At 40.5% G+C, this 21,118-nt stretch overlaps 1 protein-coding gene across 3 annotated transcripts in view; it reads left to right on the top strand.

Annotated features, from left to right (window-relative positions):
• LOC310920850 (epidermal retinol dehydrogenase 2-like) overlaps nucleotides 1–12,523 on the top strand; it is a 32,399-nt gene extending 19,876 nt beyond the window's left edge. For all 3 annotated transcript variants that reach the window (XM_083880901.1, XM_083880903.1, XM_083880902.1), the window contains exons 2-7: nucleotides 803–1,146; nucleotides 3,636–3,767; nucleotides 5,318–5,417; nucleotides 6,217–6,361; nucleotides 6,948–7,073; nucleotides 10,364–12,523. In XM_083880901.1, the coding sequence (XP_083737027.1) occupies nucleotides 826–1,146; nucleotides 3,636–3,767; nucleotides 5,318–5,417; nucleotides 6,217–6,361; nucleotides 6,948–7,073; nucleotides 10,364–10,457 (918 nt within the window). In that variant the 5' untranslated portion in view covers nucleotides 803–825 and the 3' untranslated portion in view covers nucleotides 10,458–12,523. The remainder of the gene's footprint in view (nucleotides 1–802; nucleotides 1,147–3,635; nucleotides 3,768–5,317; nucleotides 5,418–6,216; nucleotides 6,362–6,947; nucleotides 7,074–10,363) is intronic.
• The last annotated feature ends 8,595 nt before the right edge of the window (nucleotides 12,524–21,118 follow it).

The following is a 21,118-nucleotide window of genomic DNA, read 5'->3' as shown; positions in this document are numbered from 1 at the left end:
GTAAAAACCCTGAGAGTCGTGGTAACGTGTGTGTTCACATGCTGAATTTACTGAACTTTGCTCAGAGTAGCAGAGACCTGAGTGACTTATCTCCTGGCACTTGTCAAACGCTATTACCTGTACACATCGGTAGCAGAGTTGACTAAGAGTTGTAATCAGACTGCGCGTGTAATTCTAGAAGTTAAAGTGTTAATGCCTTACACTTACACACAGTGTGTTATTGCCTTACACCTAAACACAGTGTGATCTACTTTTAGCTGAGAAAGTAGGTGTTATTGCTTCATAATGTTATTAGTCAAGGATTAAAACCTGTTCTGACCAAGGATGGATTTTATTGCACAGCTTTTCTATACTGGGAAATAAAATAACATTCCTCCAAGGACTTAAAGGCTGTTGGTGTCAGCATTACTGGGATGTGCACAGGTTGTGAGGATAAACATGTACCTGAGGTGCTGTGAGTCAAGCCTATGACATTTGCTTAATGCAGAAACTCAACAGCTTTGCAGTGCATCCTTAAAGAGCTGTGTCCAACTGCAAAAGCAGGCTCTCCTCCATAAAGGTAGTGCAGGTAGCTGAAAAGTCAGTAGTGACAGGCAGGTATTTATTTACCTGGTGTGCTTTGGAGATTTATACGCATTTTGTCATCTGAAGCTCCTTATGCTCATGTTTTTTCAGCACTTGGGACTCAAAAGCAGGCTAGAGAAGATATTTAGAATGGATCTGAAAATGTTCGGGCAATGTTGATGTTTACATTTTCTCTATGGTTTATCCTATCTGGTAAATGTTTTGGGTTTTTTATCAGGTGTCTGAAGAAATACCCTGAAGATGAACTTCTTCCTGGAAACATTAAAAGTCATTGCCCTTTTTACTTACTACTCACTGGAGTCCCTGGTGTTCTTGGTTGTTCCCAGACGGAAGAAGAATGTTAGTGGTGAAATTGTATTAATAACAGGAGCGGGAAGTGGCATTGGAAGACTCTTAGCTATAAAGTTTGCCAGCCTTGGAGCCACGGTGGTCCTGTGGGATATTAATCAAGAGGGGCTGAACTGCACAGTTAGACTGGCCAGAGAAAATGGGGCAGGAAGAGTACACTCTTACATCTGTGACTGTAGCAAAAGACAGGATGTCTACAGAGTAGCTGACCAGGTAAAGTGTCCTATTTGTGGCTTTGACACTATTCTAAGGTGAGTGCAAGTGTGGATGTGAGATGCATGATTAAGTTTTCTAGTGGATTCAAAGCAAGAGATTAAAGTTAATTCATTCTGAATGTATTGTGCCTCCTATCTCTATCAAGAATTCTGGTTTTAGAGTTGACTTGTGTATGTCTATTCCTTAAAAACTAAAAAGAGCCAGGTCTCTTTTCCAGTGGCTCATTTTAACTGGGCAGCTTCTCATTCATTCATTCAGTTACTGAGCAGGCCCTTAATCATGATCTGTGGAAAATCAATTTATTGAAGCTAAAGGGGTATTTCAAGTTCTGGCAGCCTTTTACCAAAAGACCATACACTGTAAAAAGGATGAACTGCATAGGCAATTTTCAAATCATTCCTTTGCTGTGAAGTGATTTTTGCAGACTTGGTTTATCTGAATTAATAAATGTATTTGAATGTCTTAAATATTTCTTTCTTTCATTTCTGAAGAGCTTTGTAAAGATAGCATGTGGTTAGATCATTTGGGCAGACTAGCAGTACTGCCAAAACCTAAACTTGTTAAACAGTTTCAAGTGGAAGGCCCTGTTCTTATTTGCTTCAAATTTGCTAAACTTAACTATTGAACTAAAACGTTCCCACAGTGAGTGTTTCCTGGGGATGAATTAAAAAAAAAAAAAAAAAAAAAAAAAAAAATCAGCTGTCTTGAAGACCATCTGTTGGCTGAAATAATGTTTTGGTGCTCTTGAAGAAGCTCTGGCCTTCTGTCTTTTTCTGTCTGTGCAAAACTGACTATGACAGGCTTTCTGAAATGTGAAGCTTGTGCATGAATTGCAGCTTGTTAGAGGCTGGTGCTGCTGGTTTTGTATTCCAGTAATGCTGAACAGCCTTGGTCCCCCTTGCAGCTCTGTTACACCAGCTGAGCTGGACATCTGCTGTCCCTGCAGAGAAGTTGCACATCTCTGCACAGGCCTGTGGCTGTACTTCCTGCTCAACTGGGAGAACTGGAGGAGGAGTATTGTGAAGGATACTGGAATGGGGCAGATGAAAATTAACCTTTAGTTTTGAGGACTTGAATTGAGACCAGCTCTCTGGGCCCATGGAGAAAGACAGTGGCTGAGCCATGGTGGCCAAATGTGAGGAAGGGCTCAGGGTGTAGATCTGTGGGATGTGGGTTCAGGAGGATGCAAACAGAGCTGGGCAGGAACAAAGAAGTCATAGTAGGGTCCAGTGCACGGTCCCTCACTTAGAACCTTGTCTCAGCAGTTCAGCCACTGTCAGAGTGACTAATAATCCTCATGCTGATCTGCATAGGAGAAAACACCGTACTAGCATTATTTCAGAAATGGCATGTCCTGCTATGATGTAGAATCATCCAGTCTTATCCTTTGCAGGATATGACAGCAAGGTTCCAGGTGCTTTTTCTCCTTCTGGTGATTCAGCTTCATGTTGACTTGGAGTTTTGCAAGACTACAGTGAACAAAATTCATGATGGCAGGGCAGGATATGTTGGAAAACTTTGCTCCCAATGAAACAGTCCTAAAGCCAAACTGAAATGTATGTGAATCTTTATTATGTGTTTCATCAGCCACACAGAGACACCATGAAAAAGTTACTTTGGTAGGAAGAAAAGCCAACGGCTCTGCATGTATCAGCTTGTTGTTTCTTTCCTGTACCAGCAGGATGAAGGACAGCCCTTTGGCTATTAAAACCTAGAGCTTAAAACTGATTTCTGATGTCCCTGTTCCAGAAGTACCCAACTCCTAAGGCTTAGTTACAAAAAATAGACAAGATTGGAGGAAGTTTCAGGAAGATGAGGAAGTTGAACTAGAATAAAAGAGAGGCGATAAATTACTCTTTAATTTTTCACTGTTACATCAATTTCATTTTTCCCAGATAGCTCAGATCAATGACCTGTCCTTCAAATTCTCTATTAAATGTTTTCATTCTCCTTTGGAGAGCTGACACAATCTCTTGCTATCAGCTGGCCTACAGTTGTTCTCTCAGATGAGACTGTTCATGAATGTTCTCAGTCTGGAGCTAAAATGGAAACTCTACTTCCTCTTACTGGATTAAATATACAGGTATCATTTTTTAGCCAACTTAGTTTCTGGGGTAGAGTGTACCAGTTTCTAGTCCAGAATTCTCTTTAGCTTTAAGATGTGTTTCCTGTAGAAAAATACTTGTTGTATTAGTTAAGCTTTCTGCTTTAAAGACTTTCCTGGAAGATTTGTCCTCGGAAACAGAGGTGCTGAAAGCAGAAGCTTCTGTGGGGCCGTTGGGCTCCACAAATCTGAGGAAAATCCATTAAAGAGCTCACCTTTAAAAAGATGAGACAGTGCAAGAACTGAGGCATTTGGAGCCATGAGAAGCCTAAGTTCAACTTATTTAAATGTGTAATATATTTGTTTGTAAAGTTTTGATGTTAAAGAATGAAAAAGGATGGTTTGTATTTATTGCCCACTCTCTTGATGCTTTTTGTTGTAGGTTAAGAAAGAAGTTGGCGATGTCAGCATTCTAATCAACAATGCTGGTATTGTAATTGGGAAGAGATTTCTTGATTCTCCAGATTCACTCTTAGAAAAAACCATGGACGTGAACACAGTGGCACACTTCTGGGTAATACCTGGATTTTGCATATACCTACTAAGACATCCTTTTAACATGCTGTCAATGTTAATTTTTCTTTTTGCAATTGAGGGTGACATGCAAGGATATAGAGCTGTTTGGAAGTTCAGTCAGAAATTATACAAGAAATTACTTGTTTTGCTCTGGAGTCTGTAAAAGTAAAAAAAAAAAAAAAAAAAAAAAAGCTCAGAAGAGTGGATCCTTTGGGAATCTCTAGGTGGGAGGCAGGTGGAAGCACTTTACATTTAGAAGTTCTCCTAAGAACTGAAGTCTGGACTATCTGCTCCCTTCTGAGGCTAGTCATATGTAATAGTGTGAAGCAGGCCCATGCTAATAGTTGCTGCCTCTACTGACAGAGAAGTTGTTGTGGTTTGAAAGCAAAATGAATGAGAGGCTCCAAGTCAGAGATATAATTTAATAAGAAGAAAGGTAAAAAGGTTGAAGTAAAATAAAATAAATACAATAAGACAAAGGATCACTGACAGAGTCAGAATACAACCTGAGCAGGATGGTGGAAGCAGTCCAAGTGAGGTGCTCTTCCTGAAGCAGTGATCCTGTAGAAAGGTCTGGTAGCTCTGCTCCTCTGGGAATCCAGTGGATAAGTGCTACTTGCTCTGTCCCACATACCAGCTTATATCCAGGTGAGAATGCTTGGCTCCTCCCCCTGGGCAGAGCATCTCACAATACCATGAGAAGTGTGAAATGAGTCCTTGATGGCCCATTAACAGAGATAACCCCTGGAGGGAGTTACCTGTGACTCATGGGTCATTAGCAGAAGACACCCCAAAGGCGTTAATGGGCCATTAGCAGAAAAGGCAGGGGGCTTGGGAAAACACTAGCCCACGTGGTTTCAACAGTTCATAAAGATGGTGATAGAATAAATACTTTGTGTACATCCTACACTGCAACCCAGGACAGAGAAGTGTTCTATTCTGCTTCAGTTCTTCTCTTCTGTTAGTGTTCTAGTTGTCCTGTGGTTGTGATAATTTCAGTAAGAAACACCACATGTTCTGGTAACCCTCCTAACAGCAAGTGCAGCTTTTGTCCAGAATGAGTAACCTGGTGTGCATTTTCTTCCTTTCAGTGAAGGCAGTGAAGCCAATATGGTGCTTCAGTCATAAAGAGTTGGGAAGAAAATATTCAGTCATGTTTTCAGTTTATTTATCCCAAAAAGATTTAATGAATTTAATAGAAGGAAAACATGAAATTAAAGTCTTTGCCGTTTCACAGAATTTGCAGTGAGCACCTAATTCTCATTTGCAAGAAACTTCATGACTAGATGAAGCTCTATATTTAGCTTTCATCAAGTTACCCTCTGTTTTGGTAGCTCTGGTGGAGTGGGAACTCCCTACTTAAGTTGTTGAAGGTAAGATTCAAACAACATGCTCCACATACATACAGACATCCTCTCCATAATGGAAGGGGAAAGCTTCTTTAAACTGTTGGGAGAATTTCTCTAAAACCAACAAAGACCTTCAAAATGCTATGGCATGTAGCTTACTTAGTGAAATGTTACATTGCAACTCTGATTTACCTTGCAGACTTACAAAGCCTTCCTCCCAGCAATGGTTGCTGCTAACCATGGGCACTTGGTTAGCATAGCAAGCTGTGCAGGAATCTTTGGAGGCAGTCAGGCTGCAGGTATTGTATAAAAGCTAATATTAATTGAGGTAAATAGTTTGACTTTAAACTCTGCAATCAATATCCATGGGAGAAAAAGAAAACCAAAGTGATTTTGGACTTCTGGATCTTTCTATACAGTTAAAGCAAGTCATGAGACTTTGAAAAGAGCTGACCTGAAACAGACCATTCCTTTACAGAATATTTCTCAGATGCTCAGCAGTGCTGTGAGACAGGTTTTTCTGCCAAGGCAGAAGGATCTAGAAACCATCTAGAACTTTGGAAACTGAGAACATCAATGTTGTTAAAGTTTACTTGCAGGTTTCTGATAGGGAAAAGACCACTTTAGATTTAGAGGGAGCTCAGAAGGCATTTCTGGAACATGTGTACAAAGGGGGAGGAATAGGAAATAAGGTGACAGACCAGTAAAAGAAATCTCACTCCAAGGCAGAGATCATAAGTACAAACTGAGTTTCGCTTTAAAACCACTTCAGAGAGTCTTGACAATGTGAGTTTGTGGTGTAATAAGTGAGTGCATGGACTTAAAGATAAAATGGTATGAAAAAATAGTTTCATTTACCATTGTTCATTCGAGAGTGGAAAAGAGGTAGCAGAGATGTCATGAGAAACCCTCTGTCTGCCAGTCTAGAACAAGAGTTGATTTAGGAGAGGAAAGAAAAGGAATGAATCACATCAAAAGTGAATTTTAACCTGATTGTGAAAACCATTCCTATTCTGATGTGGAGTGGTTTAGTATTGGACAGTAAAGTTTTAGTTGTAAATATCAATATTTAACTGCAATTAACATTTTATTTTACAGACTACTGTGCAAGTAAATTTGCAGCAATTGGTTTTGCAGAGTCAATTGATATGGAGATGAGAGTTCTGAGAAAGACTGGTGTTAAAACCACAATTGTGTGTCCTTTCTTCATAAACACAGGAATGTTTGATGGTGTTAAATCCAAGTGAGTAAACACTTGTGAGGTTTTTATGAAAGTTGCCTGTTACAACCCCCTATTTCCTGTATGAAAATCATGAGCCAGGCTTCTTTCTGCTTGCATTATTTTTAGGGCTTCAGATGGGTGTTAACAGTGCTATCCAGTGACTGGGCAACTCAGAAGGCCCAGGTACTTGAGTATTCATTGAAGCTGAAATGTGAAACATAATTGGTGTCCTTTCCTCTGCAGAAGCCAAATTTGTCCATTGGTCCAAAGCTCCATTTGTCCTCTCTGGTTTCTAAACCCCCATTCTCCTCCTGAAATTGATGGCAGAGCTTTGCTCTGTATACGTGTATAATGACAAAGTTTAGGAGCCCAATGAAAGTCTGGTGTCTCTTAAAATGAGGTCTCTGGTTTTGTCTTGGGAGAGGTCATACAGGGGGAAAATAGCAATGTCCACTCTCTCTAACACAAAGAAGATTCTGTTGTTCATAGGACTTGTGGCATTTATTTCTTTTTTTCATTGAATAACTGTAAATTTGAGACTTTTGTGAATAAAATGTGAATCCAAAGCAATTTGTATTATAGCAATAAATATTTTCTTTTTTTTCAGGTGGCCACATGTGCTTCCTTTTCTGGATCCAGAGTATGTGGCTGAGAGGATAATCAGTGCTGTTCGTCAGAACCAAGAAATGTTGATGACACCACGCACCGCTTATTTTTTTGTCTTTTTGAAAAGGTAAGTTATGTTTCTTTTCCCATCTCTCTTTTCTCTCTGGGGATGCGTCAAGTACACAAGAGGCTTATACTTATTGATGTAATTGCTATCACAGAAATGTGGTGGGATGACTCACATAGTTGGATCACTGCACTGGATGGCTACAAGCTCTTCCAAAGAGACAGGAAAGGGAGAAGGGTTGGAGGGGTTGCCCTTTATATCAGGAAGGCTTTTGTTCCCATATATTTTATGACTAGTGATGATGAAGTTGAATGCCTATGGGTAAAAATTAAGGAGAAGGCCAGTAAGGCTGACATCCTGTTGGGAGTCTGTATCGTCCACCCAACCAGGAAGAAGAGGTGGACAACTTATTCTATAAGCAGCTGGAGAATGTTTCAGGAGCACCAGCTGCTGTTCTTGTTGGTGACTTTAACCCACCAGACATCTGCTGGGAACTTAATACAGCAGAAAGGAGGCAGTCCAAGAAGTTTTTAGAGTGTATTGAGGACAACTTCTTGTTGCTGTGAGTGAGCCCACTAGGGGAGGGACTATGTTAGACCTGTTTTTTACAAATTGAGATGGGCTGGTAGGACGTGTGGTAGTTGGCGGCCACTTGGGGCATAGTGATCATGAAATTGTAGAGTTCTCAATATTTGGTGAAATTAGGAGGAGCATCAACAAGACTTTTATACTGGACTTTCAGAGGGCAGACTTTGACCTATTCAGGAGGCTTTGCCAGAGAGTTCCTTGGGAAGTAGTTTTTAAAAACAAAGTAGTCCGGGAAAGTTAGGAATGCTTTAAAACAAAGGTCTTGAGGGCACAGGAGCAGACTGTCCCTGTGTGCAGAAAGATAAGTCAACAAGGCGAGTGTCCAGTCTGGATGGGTAACAAGATTTTGAAAGAACTTAGGAATAAAAAAAAGTTGGTATCATCTCTGGAAGGGGGGTCAGGTCTCTCAGGAAGCATTTAGGGCGGTTGCTAGGGCATGTAGAAAGAAAATCAGGGAGGCCAAAGCTCAATTCAAACTTAATTTGGCAACTTCTGTAAAGGATAATAAAAAACTTTTTTACAAATATGTTAATGGTAAAAGGAAGGATGAGAGCAACCTTTGTTATGTATTGAGTGCAGGAGGTAACTTAGTAACTGCAGATGATGAGAAGGCAGAAGTGCTTAACACCTTTTTTGTTTCAGTCTTTATTGGGAAGATGGCTTGTCCTCAGGATAATTGTCATACTGGGTTGGTGGATGGTGTCAGGGAGCAGAATGGTCCCTGTTATCCAGGAGGAGGCAGTCAGAGAAGTGTTGAGCTGCTTGAATGTCCATAAATCTATGGGCTCAGATGAGCTCCATCCCAGGGTGATGAGGGAGTTGGCAGATGAGCTTGTGAAGCTGCTCTTCATCATTTACCAACAAACTTGGCTCACTGGTGAAGTTCCAGATGATTGGAAACTGGCCAATGTGATTCCAATTCATAAAAAGGGTAGAAAGGAGGATCTGTATAGGCCAGTTAGCCTGACCTCAGTACCAGGTAAGATAATGGAGCAGTTTATACTGGGAGCTGTTATGCACCAGTTACAGGATGGCCAGGGTATCAGACCCAGCCAGCACGGGTTTAGAAGCAGCAGGTCATCTTTAAACAACCTGGTCTCCTTTTATGACCAGGTAACCTGCCTGGTGGATGCAGGAAAGGCTGTAGAAGTTGTCAATTTGGACTTCAACAAGGCCTTTGACACTGTCTCCCACAGCACACTCCTGGCAAAGCTGGCAGCCCGGGGCTTGGACAGGAGCACTCTTTGCTGGGTTAGGAACTGGCTGGGCCCAGAGAGTGATGGTGAACTGTGCTGTATCCAGCTGGGGACAGTCACCAGTGGTGTCCCTCAGGAGTCTGTGCTGGGGCCAGCTCTGTTCAATATTTTTATTGATGACATGGATGAGGGTATTGAATCTTTCCTTAGTAAATTTGCAGATAACACAAAGCTGGGAGCATGTGTTGGTCTGTTGGAAGGTGGGAGGGCTCTGAAGAGAGACCTGGAATAATTGGATGGATGGGTGGCATGCAGTAGGATGAAGTTTAACGAGTCCAAATATTGAGTCCTGCACTTTGGCCACAATAACCCCCTGCAATGTTATAGGCTGGGGCTGGTGTGGCTGGACAGTGCCCAGGCAGAAAGGGACCTGGGGGTGACAGCAGCTGAACAGGAGCCAGCTGTGTGCCCTGGTGGCCAAGAGGGCCAATGGTATCCTGGCCTGGATCAGGAATGGTGCGGCCAGCAGGAGCAGGGAGCTCATTCTTCCCCTGTCCTGGGCACTGGTGAGGGCACACCTGGAGTGCTGGGTCCAGTTCTGGGCCTCAGTTTAGGGAGGACGTTGAGACACTTGAGCACGTCCAGAGGAGGCAACGAGGCTGGTGAGGGGCTTGGGACACAAACCCTGTGAGGAACCACTGAGGGAGCTGGGGGTGTTTGGCCTGGAGAAAAGGAGACTCAGAGGTGACCTTATCACTCTACAACTCCCTGAAAGGTGGTTGCAGTCAGGTGAGGATTGGTCTCTTTCTTCAGGCAGCAACTGACAGAATGAGAGGACACAGACTTAAGCTGTGCCAAGGGAAATATAGGTTGGATATTAGGAAAAAGTTACAGAAAGGGTAATAAAGTATTGGAATTGTCTACCTGGGGAGGTGGTGGATTAACCATCTAGGGATGTGTTTAAGAAAAGACTGGATGTGTCACTTCGTGCCATGGTTTAGTTGAGGTTAGGTTAGACTTGTTGATCTTGGAGATCTCTTCCAACCAAGTGATTCTGTGATTCTGTGATGAGAATTTTCATTAAGTTATGAACATTTTGGATGGGTTTTTTTTGTTTGTTTCTTTCTACGGGTTCAGTCTGTGCTTGAGCCACAGAACAATGACAGAAATGTCTAACTGTGCCTTGCTGACTCCATTGGGGTGGAGTTTTACTGGCAGCTGTAGAGACTGGGCCTGCTTCTCCACAACTGCATGTCAGAGAATTATTGGTTGGAAAAGACCTCCAGGATCACTGAGTTCAACTGTAAATCCATCTGGTGTCTTGCTCCAGCATTTGGGCACTTTTGACTCTGTTGCAAGCCAGGTTGGAGTACTGATCTATCTAATAACTCAGGCTGCCAAATGAATGGAAAGAATATTTTGAGAGGACCAGTGAGTCTATATTCTAAGGAATATACTGTCTTTGCCAGTATTAGGCAGGTTAAACTAAGTCTGTGATAAAACTGCACAACTCTTCTGATGTCTGATTGTTCCCCTTTTATTTTCTTCCATGTCTCTGCCTTACAGCTTCCTACCTGTGAAAGCAACTGTTCTCATTTTAGACTACTTTGGATGCCTTGATGTCATGAGTACCTTCAAAGGTCGACCAAAGAAGGAGTGAAAAAGCACAAAATTCAGAGACCAGCAGTTCTAAAGTGGATGTTGTTAAAGGTGGTGGTGGGAAAAGTTTGCTTCACTAGCAGCTCTGAACTTTGGGTGGCTCATTTCTCTGGAGTAACAAGATTTTTAAGAGTTGCTTTTTAACTGGCTTCCAATCAACAGCTCTCATCTGAACTTTTTTGGTTTTTTTTTTTTAGTCCAGCAAATTGTTTTCTTTTCCCCTCATTATGAAAATACATTAATTGAATTTAGTTGCTTTGATTTATAATGCCTTAAATGTGATCCTGCATCACAAGCCCGTAATTGGCAATTTGGGGGAAGAAAAGACCAAAAAGCACATGTATTTAGCCAGGAAAAGTGCTTGTAGTGGATCCGACTTCTTGCTGCCATTCAGTGAACCAGGAGGATGGGCTGTACTGCTGGTGCCATTGGCATTCCCTGGTAAGCTGAGGAATTCAAGAATTTCCTCAAACAACAGGTTCTAATTCTTACAAATGAAAGTTTTGTGAGATAAAAATATGCACTGTGTGGGTGAAAAAAGCAATTACATTTATTAATTATGGAGGTGTGATCTCTCAACTCACAGATGACAATGGGTGTTGGGGCAGGGACAGGGAAGGATATGCAAATTAAGCTGCTAATCAACTTTGTGCCTAATTTATTTAAGAAGCTAATACCATGACTGAAATTTTGTAACAAAAATCTTTGCATCTTTTAAGTACAGTATTTTAAGAACTATTTTAAATTATCACTTCCTAAGAAGAATAAATTTGTATTTATAAAGCATGAGACTGCCAGTCTAGGTGGGCTTTTCAATCTCTTGCCAACAGAGACAATGAACTACTAAAAGCAAAGATGTTGTGTTGTATAATAGGAATTTCTGTTGGGATTATTTCAGAAAGGAATTATATTGATGGAAATGAATGGTATCATTACAGCCATCTTTTGAGTAACAGCGTGATGTGGAATTCTCTGAGTTGGGTGACAGGTTGCCTGGTGTCCACAGAGACTTGTTTTACTTTCCCTTTAGTCTTAGGACTGTCCATTTATTTTGAGTATATGTGGAGGAGGCATTATCCTTTTTGACAATGGATGCTTAGAAAGCTACCTTGACTTTTTGTAATTCGAAACAAGAAAAAGGAAGCTCATGTGTATGTCACTTCTGTACATGCTAAGTCCACTTCATGACGTAGTTCTCTGCTAGCAATTGAAACAGTATGGAGAAAAGGGGTCTTTTATAATGGGGAGACTTTTTTTTTCTTTAAATGATGGCCTAGAAACTACCTTCATTTCCCTTGTCTATACAAATACTAAGGTTTATTAGCAGAGAAAGGACTACATAGAACTACTTTACTACTGATGAGCAAGAAACACTGAGTAAAACAAGTGTGTTAAAACTCACCTCCCCTTTATGATGTATTGATGAGAGCTAGAATTCAGACTGATTTGTTTCAATCTCCTTTTGGATCTTCAGCTTTTCTTCCTCGAAAGTTTTACTCATTTTTCAGTACATCTCAGGAAACAGAAGTTAACCAAGTTAAAAAGAGATTGTCTCAATGTGCAGTCCATACGCGCATTGCACATTTCACAAATTCTACCACTAATAACTATGTGGTGTATCTGTGTCTTCAGCCTCCTCACCTTTTTATATTAACAGAGCATACTTTTCCCTTCTGGCTATGAAATACTAAATATGCAGAGTTCTGGAGCATAGGGGAAAAGTGAGCTATGCATATGAACACTATTGAGTATCAAACTCCAGTTCTAGAGAGAGCAAGTAGCTTTTCATTTTTAGTATCTTTGTGAACACATTCTGCTGAGTAAAATTAGAAGAAGTGAGTCTGGCAGTGGGATTTGAGGATTCTCATCAGGTTCATGTTTGTCACAGCTCTAGGAGGATTTTACCTGATAATCTGTGCCAAATAAATACATCTCCAAGGGATTTTACACAGAATCAGTGGAAAAGACCGGTGCTCAGTTAAGTTTTGTATATCTCTAAGGTTGGAAACTGCAACCTCTCTTGGTAACCTGTTCTAGTGTTTGTTCACACTCTGTTTAAAAACAAATAAATGAAAATTATATGTAAATTGAACATTTTTCATGTACTTTTTTTCATGTCCTTTCAGAGGATACCACTAAGAGTCTGAGTTTGTGTTGTACAGCTTCCTTTTAGGTACTTACACACATTGGGGCTGAACCTTTTCTTGAGACTAAGCAATCCCAGAAATCTCAACCTCTCCTTGTATGGCAGGTGCTCCAGTATCTTAATTATCTTTGCAGCCCTTTACTGGACTCACTGAGTATATGCAAAAACTAGTTATGGGTATATTCGTATCTCTTAGAGACCAAGTTCTGTACTAGACTGAGCATGCATAATATACAGGGTTTCACTGGAACATCTCTGCTTGCTAGCTGTCCTAGTAGGAGCACACAACTGCTTTTATATAAATGTGCTGCTACCACATGGAATATTGTGGTCACTGGTAAATTACAGCATGTGCCTCGAGGATAACAGCCTGTCCTGTGGTGGTTTTTATCTCCCCAATCTCCTTTGATGGCATGACAGATGTGGAGTTGTATCCTGGAGGTCAAACAGCACACATAATTCCCCTGTGTTCAGGAGGTTGCATGGAGCAAGTGTTTGGATCTTCAACAGAAATATAAATGTCTTGAGATGAAAGGTGGCTGACTTCCAGCATAACAATGATCTTGATTGATTACTTTCCGGATGCCAAAAAAGAGTCTTTCCTTCTGCTCTCAGCAAGAAAACTCATGGAAGGATACTGTGACACTCAAACAAGAAGATAAAACTTGAAAAGGAAGAGCATTTCAGTTGTGACAACATAACATCTGACTGCTGGATGGTATACCAGGCAGATCCCATGAAAGAATGGTTGGTTTCATGGCCATTGCTTTAAATTTAAATAGTCTCTCCCTAAAAATGACTGTCCCAAATTTGATTGGTGTGGTTGCATTGGCCTAATGATCATGGTTATGGTGATTCAAAGGCAATCCATGGTGTTTTATTGCCTGCTATATTTCTTTTCTGTGTGAGATCATATTCCTGTGGTAGCAGAAATCTTGCTGACCCCTAATGCTTAAAAACATGGAGAACATAGTGCCAAGAAAAATTAACTTGATTAAATCTTCTGAACAATATTGAGAAGGAAAACAAACAAAAACCAGCAGCTGAGATACAAGTTCCATTATTATTTTTCTGAATTTGGAATTCATACTCAGGAGCTACGTGCACCTGCTTGGAATCTGGTGTTCATGGTGGTCTTGTTTCATTTTAGGAAGGAGCCAAGCAGGTACCTCTTCTCTGCTAACGTTCCTAGGGGCAGTTGATCTTCCAAAGACACCGGTGTGGACTGCATACTTTGCTAAGCAGCTGTTTAAAGCCATAGGCTTTGTAAAATAAGCATTTTAACAAAATAGCTTATCTTTTACTGACTTTTTCTTTGCTGTGACAATCAAGAGAAATAGGTTTGGATCCACAGTTATCAGATATTCTAGGAAAATGCAAGATTACTGTCACTCAGGTGACATTTAAAAACATCTTATCAATGCTTCAGTAGGTGGTGGAGCACTACAAGCAGGGACTTTTGTCCACTCACCGTATGACACGCTTTCTTCTCTAGTCTTAAGTGTCTCCAGCTTGCTCAGAGATTATTGCAAGGTGATATATGATATCTGAGGAATGTGTTGAGTACATGGTCTTTAGTGATTGCTCTCCAGAAATGGGAATTCTTGTTGGAAGGTTAACGTGGAAGGTCTTCTCTGTATTAATTCTAGAAAACACACTTTGCGTTATTTATTGTCTACATATTGCTGGCATGTTAATGATTAACCCTGAAAATTCACACAATCACTAGGCACAGCTAATAAAGTTACAAAACTGATTTGAATCATGCTACAGCTATTGCAGAATGTCCTGCCTGTGTTTTGGGGAGCTTCTAACAAATTAAGAGAGAGCCATCAATTCCAAGTAATAACATCTGTCAAGGGTGTTGTATCCACAAGGAGCAAATACCATCAGAATAGCCAGGTGAGGTGCCTGTTTGAAGTATTCCTTCAACAAGTATGTAATTTCTACCCTCTGGTATTTAGTCAGTCTTTAACAGATGATGGGAGTAATTGACAAGGTGCCTAGTTGAATTTTCTGTGTTAAAATTTCCTAAAAAAATGGAATAGTGAGTAAATTCCACCAAAAAGAAAATAAAAATACTTGAAGCAGTTAGAGCCTGCTGTAGTAATTATCTCCACTGGCAGCAAGAGGCAGAAATCTGTTTCCAGCCTTGCTTCTGAGCCAAAGACTTGGAAGCAGCTATGAAACTAGTTTATTCAACCTTTATTTTTTCCACATTGACAATGAAATATCTGACTGCCCTCTTTCATGCTTTTAGATCCAGATAATTTTATCTGCAATGACATTTATAACAACATTTTAGGGATTATGGATTGGTCCTTGGCATTCAGATAATTGAAAAAACAAAGTATCATTGCATTTAATTTGTGTGTGATTGTAACTCTGCCCATCTACATGGGTCAGGTTTTCAGCTACAATCAAAGGGGAGAGGAGAGAGCACTTAAACAATCACTTCACATTGAAGAAATAATGTCCTGACATCTGCTTTTTCTGAGATTTGGAAAGAGGCAGCTACATTTGTTGGAAAAGAACTACAGTATCCAAAGCAGAAAGCCCCCTCAGAAAAGACTAGAGGAAGGATACAAAAAACAGAGAAACTTTAATTCACCAGTTCAATTGGGAGTCCACTAAATATGTGGAGAGTGCAAGAAAAGAGGGGAGGATGATATTGGTGACATTGTTGATGTGTAATTAGTTGATATATAGTCTCCTTGTATCAGAAGACTTCCTTTTGGTCCACAGGATTCTTGAAGGCTGGATCAGTTTCTACTGTTCTAGAGAATTTCCTGACTTAAAACAGGTAAGTTTGCATTGTGCCTCACAAACAAAGTATTTTGTAAAAAGGATAAGCACTTTGGAAGAGTGGAATATAGGATATATATATATAAAAACATACATGAATACATATATATATATATATTCACACTTCAGTTATACATATAACGTATATGTATAAGTATAATGTTTAGATTTTGTTTTGATTCTGCATGCAGAGGTATTAAGAGACAGACAGGAAGGTTTCCAAGCCTATCCCCTTTTAAAAGTATTTTAAAGTAGTTTTTGCAATTTAGTATATTGTAGCAAGTTTGAGATTTACATCTGAAGCCAGGTAGTGACTTGTCTGTCAGATTAAATAATGTCTTACCACAAGCATTTTATGGGGTAGCATTCTGACTGCTAGGAATCTGGATTAAGGAGACTATGGCATGTTCACAGCATTTATTTTTATTCAGCCAGCCACAAGCCTAGCCTTTTTAACATTATTTTTCAGAACATGGCACAGAAACAATGGATTTTTCACATCCACAGGAAGAGCTGTTGCATTATTTCCATTGTGAAGGCCTGTCCTGTATTATTCTCTTTTATATATATACTTTTTTTGTTTTGTTGTATTACACCAGAAAAAACCACAAAGACATACCAGGAATATCTATCCATGTTCTCCACCTGAGTTATAGATGGATTTGTTCGGTTTTTTGGTTTTTTTTTTCTTTTTAATAGTGTTGTCTTAAAATCCAGAAAGTAGCAGTGGAAGTCCAAGGAGATCAAACAAACAAGCTAAGGGATAAATTCAGAGTTCACACTAATTCTTTGTCTAAGGATTTTGAAGGAGATAGAATAGAGCAATAAATTATGCCTTTATAACCAAATACAAATACTCATAACTATGAAGCACATGATCTTGCCACTTTGAAATCCAGGAAGTCACCCCAGGGATATCTACAATGTCCATTCTTACATTCCTGCATGTAAACCATTAGAGCTTCTGTGGTGGCTAATGAAGTTCAGGACTCATTAGGGCTTCATGCCTGTGTATTCCATTAAACCTGTTTTGGGAGACATTCTGCCACAGGACTGGTCTCCAGATTTTATACACCTACTAATATGTTTAGGGATATTTTCACATCAATAGATGCATTAATCTTTTAAACTGTAACCCAAATATAATCTGAATAAAGGATGATTTGAATTGAGGGATTTAGAAAATGCGGTAACTAAAATAGTCTTTTCCAGAGACTGGGGTCAAAGAATGCTAAAACGTTGTGTTCGTTCCTAAATGGGGAAGTATCCTTTTTCTTTCTCCACTGTAAGCAGGCAAGAATTTTTTTACTTTTTTTGGGATGCATTGATAATATCTTTTAATTAGGGGCAGAATGGCGCTGCATCTTTCATCAAGCAAATAGTCAGGGCACTGCGTCAGTAGTGACTTAGTAGCACTTCAAGATTTCTGGAAATTCCTTGGCTTTCATCCTATTGCCACTCCCTAGCTGGACTGGAACGAGACTTGGATGGAAAATTTTAAGAACCTTTGTATTTTGCCTGCATAGAGAAAGGACTGCTATAAATTAACTGCTGTTACCTTGGATATTTTTAGAGATTAGCAAAATGGATTGATTGTAACTGGACTGTGGTCTCTTAAAGTAATTGTCTCTTAACAAAAGTAATTGTCCTAGAAGAAAAAGAGAAATACCTATAAGAGAAATACCTATAAACACACACAAATATATGTTATGCTTAACTTTAGATTGCAGTTAATGGTAAATAGTTAGCTTCAGTAGTATGGAGACTTCTAACACTAAAGTGGCTAATGGTTTGAAAAGGAATTGAGGTAGAAAGACAAAACAAATGCAATCACAGTCAGTACAATGCTGATAATAATTGTTTGTATTTAAGATTAGTGTATGCTGTCATGCAGCTAAGCACACACAGTTTAGCAATGGCTTTTCACTGAGGCTGGACTGGGATTAGAGTAGGCAGCACTTGGAGAAGTGTGTGCACTCTTGCATTTACTTTTCTGCAGATATATGGATATTTACATTCTGCATGAGGTGATGTTTTGGATCACTAGCTCTGTGTCTAAGAACCTCAAATAACACCAAGTCCAAGTCAGCTATTCCAGACAATGGGATATTTTTCAATATTACTAATGTGGAATACTCACAAGAAAATACATGAAGGAATGTCTTCGAGAAAATCCCCAATCTGTTTTTCAAACAATATGTTTATCATAAGACTAGTTTGAAGGATTATTGAGAGATTATATGAGCAAACCTGGCTTATATAGGGATTCTGCCACATCCTTAGATCTTCCCCCACAAAAATGTTAATAACATCACACTTGTTCCAAAAATAAGAATTGATAGAAATAGACTTGTTCATTTACCTTGGTCTACCAGGTGATGAACCCTCTGGCTTTGCCACAATGAGAAGTTACACAGATCCGTAACTTCGAATAATCCTTTTTGGCTCTGTTTTCTCCACCCTACATGACATTAACCATCATTGTGCAACCATTGGTTTGCAAGAGGGTTTTGGCTCAGAAGATGGTGACAAAGGTGATGATAAGAAATATCTGCTGGGAAAGGGTGACCTGGCTAACCAGCTAAACAGGAGCCAAGACACTGCTGCTCTCCACATGTTGGTTCTTCCTTAGGGCCACAAGAGAGGCTTGAGGATGATGTCCTCACAATGTCTGCTCATCAGCAGGGGCAGTTGGTGCTACTCTTGCTGAGAACAGGCAGCTGGCATAGACACTACTACTATACACTGTACACTACTACTACCTGCACAGGCTGGGGCAGAGTGGCTGGAAAGCAGCCTGGTGGAAAACAACCTGGAGGTGCTGGGCAAGCATCCAAACACAAGCCAGCATGTGCCCAGGTGGCCAAGAAGGCCAGTGGCATCCTGGCCTGTGTCAGCAACAGTGTGGCCAGCAGGAGCAGGGCAGTGATTGTCTCCTGTAGTCAGCACTGGTGAGGCCATGAGTCCTGTGTTCAGGCCATCCTGTGTTCAGGTCTCAGCCCCTCAGATCAGGAGGGACATTTTGGTTCTGGAGCATTTCCAGAAAAAGGCAATAAAGCTGGTGAAGGGTCTGGAGCACAAGTCTGATGAGGAGTGGCTGAGGGAGCTGGAGTTGTTTAGCCAGGAGAAAAGGAGGCTCAGGTGGGGTGCTATCGCTCTCTGCAATTGCCTGAAAGGAGGGACTTGGCCTCTTCTCCCAGGTAACAAATAACAGGATGAGAGCACACAGCCTTAAGCTGTGACAGGGGAGGTTCAGGCTGAACATCAAGAGGAACTTTTTCATAGAAAGGGTTGTTAAGCATTGTAATGGAATTGTAATGCCCAGGGAGGCGCTGGAGTCACCATCCCTGCCAGTGTTTAAGGAAAAATTGGATGTGACAGTGCCATGGTCTAGTTGACATGGTGGTGCTGGGTCATAGGTTGGACTCGATGACCTCAGAGGTCTTTTCTAAGCTGAAAGATTCTGTGATTCTTTGACTATTAAGGTGAAGAAGATACCAAGACTGAATAAAACAGTCAAAAAGGCACATTGATCACGTAAGTTAAAAATTACTGTAGTAATTGGTTTGTATCTCTCCAACAGTCTTTGTTTGTAAAAGACATTTAGACTTGCCACATAGTGACAATAAGTGTTCCATCTTTTTCTCCCTAGCAGCTGGCTGGACATGTAGGGATGTAAATCCTGGCAAAGTTTTTCATGTGGTTTTTAGTTTTCCTTCTGTCTTTCTCCACTACCACCAATCCAGAAAACAGTAATTTGAAATAGCTAGATTTCAGAAGGATTTTCTAGACCTCATATATTTTTTCTGGAACAATTTCCCTCGTTGGAATATTCCCTTACTTTTCAAGTCACCAACAGGAAAACAGCAAAACATCCCTTACAAGCATTTCTCCAGTTACATTGTACATTCACCAGCTGATTGTCTCTTAAGACAGCTTTTGAGCAACGCCTGTGAAAAGCCCTGTCATGAGTAAGCAGTTGCTCAAGAAAGTTTTTTAGCAAACAAGATCTCTACTGGTGTTTTTGAAATCACAATCTGTGCAACCTATAATAGCAGCAAATCAAGATGTGCAGTCACAAAAATTCCTCCCAGCTGCAGAAGACTATTCTCTTGCCAGTCTGCCTTGACAGTTCACTGTTGCTTGAGGGGCTGCAGCCAAGCCAGCACTTTCAGCACTTCAGCAGGTGATTCACCAGCAGCTGAGTCATCCCTGTCCAACACTAGCACATGCAAAATCCAGGGAGGGGTGGAGGGCTGAGGAAGGGAAGCACAACAAACCTTACTCCACTAATTCATGCCATCTGGGAATGACAGCCCATAGGCCTGCAGCTTTGTTTGCGAAACATTGTTTACAATTTTTATTATGAAGTCCATAGGGAAGGAGACAATTTTATTTAACAGTTCATCATCATTACACAAACCGTTGTTCTGGGTTTAGCTTCAGAAAACAGGAAGCAATACTCATGATTAGTTAGTCAGATCTTTTTTTGCAGGCTTTTGTTGTTAAACAATTAGACGGGAAAATGGAATTAAATCCACTGACATGCAACTGGAGTCTTTTGGTATTAGAGGTCTCTCTGGTGAGCCACAGAGGATGTGAACTGTTGCAGTCTTGACTGCTCACTTTGGTTGGTGGTAACCCAGGCTTACATGGGAGGTCACTTGCTAAAATGTCCATAACTGAACAGAAGGGCAGCAATCACAAATGGTTATCCGTAAGCAGATGCTGCTTTGTGCCCACGGCTCACATGTCCCAATGCTTGCACAGTCACTTTGTTTAAGTGTGAAGTTATGTAAGACCAGTCACTACCCACGCAGAAGCTCTTCCCTTGAAGTTGCTTTGTTAGCAAATGTGAGCAATCCAGTGAAGGACCCAGCAAGTGTAAAACCTAGTGGGAGGCTGAAGATGAGCTGTCCCTAGGCAAAGGGTAAAAGGAGCAGGGTCTCTTCATTTGACAATTGTGAGCTGTTAGACAGCTCAGGCCTTCAATTTATCTCACTTCACGTTTTTTCTACTAATCATGGGCACCACTACAAAAAAAAAAAAAAAAAAAAAAAAAACAAACCCACAAAAAAAAACCAAAACCAAAAACAAAACAAACAAACAAAAAAAACCTAGTAATAATTATTTGTTCTGCAATGAACAATTAAAACACCAAACTTTGCAACATAAAGGTACACAGTTGATTATTCATTAATACACAGTGCAGAAAAACCAAATTCACAGACTGTGTAATGCTTTAGAACACTTATCTGCAGTCAAAATAAGTCTCAATAATCACTTTGATCTGTAGTTTCCACAGAACAGGAGCACCTACTGCACTTCCACCCTGACCATGCAGCCTGGGTTGAAAACAATTTCTGCCATCAAGGGTAGAGATGAATAAAGTGGACACACTTGTCATCTCAAAGGCAAACTTTGTGTTTACCTCGGGACAAGAAAACTGGACTAGAACTAGCCTCCAGCTTCCCAGAAAAGCTGTTTCTCTAAGAGAACATGAGCAGAGGCAAAATATTCCCATGTCTCCTCTTTTTGCACCAAGTTCTCCAGATGCAAGGAGGGACTTGAATTTAGTATGTGGTGCAACTTCTTGAGGAGCTTGGATGAAGGTGTAAGAACATGAGGAATGTGATATAAACAGTTAAAGGTCAGAATTTAAGATGTATCAAATGGTTGGGCATTTCCACACCACAAGTATAGCCGGAGAC

This window comes from Zosterops lateralis (genome assembly GCF_965231275.1).
Source record: "Zosterops lateralis genome assembly, chromosome: 1".
In the NCBI taxonomy this organism is placed as follows: domain Eukaryota; kingdom Metazoa; phylum Chordata; class Aves; order Passeriformes; family Zosteropidae; genus Zosterops; species Zosterops lateralis.
This window is presented reverse-complemented; position numbering and strand designations above follow the sequence as displayed.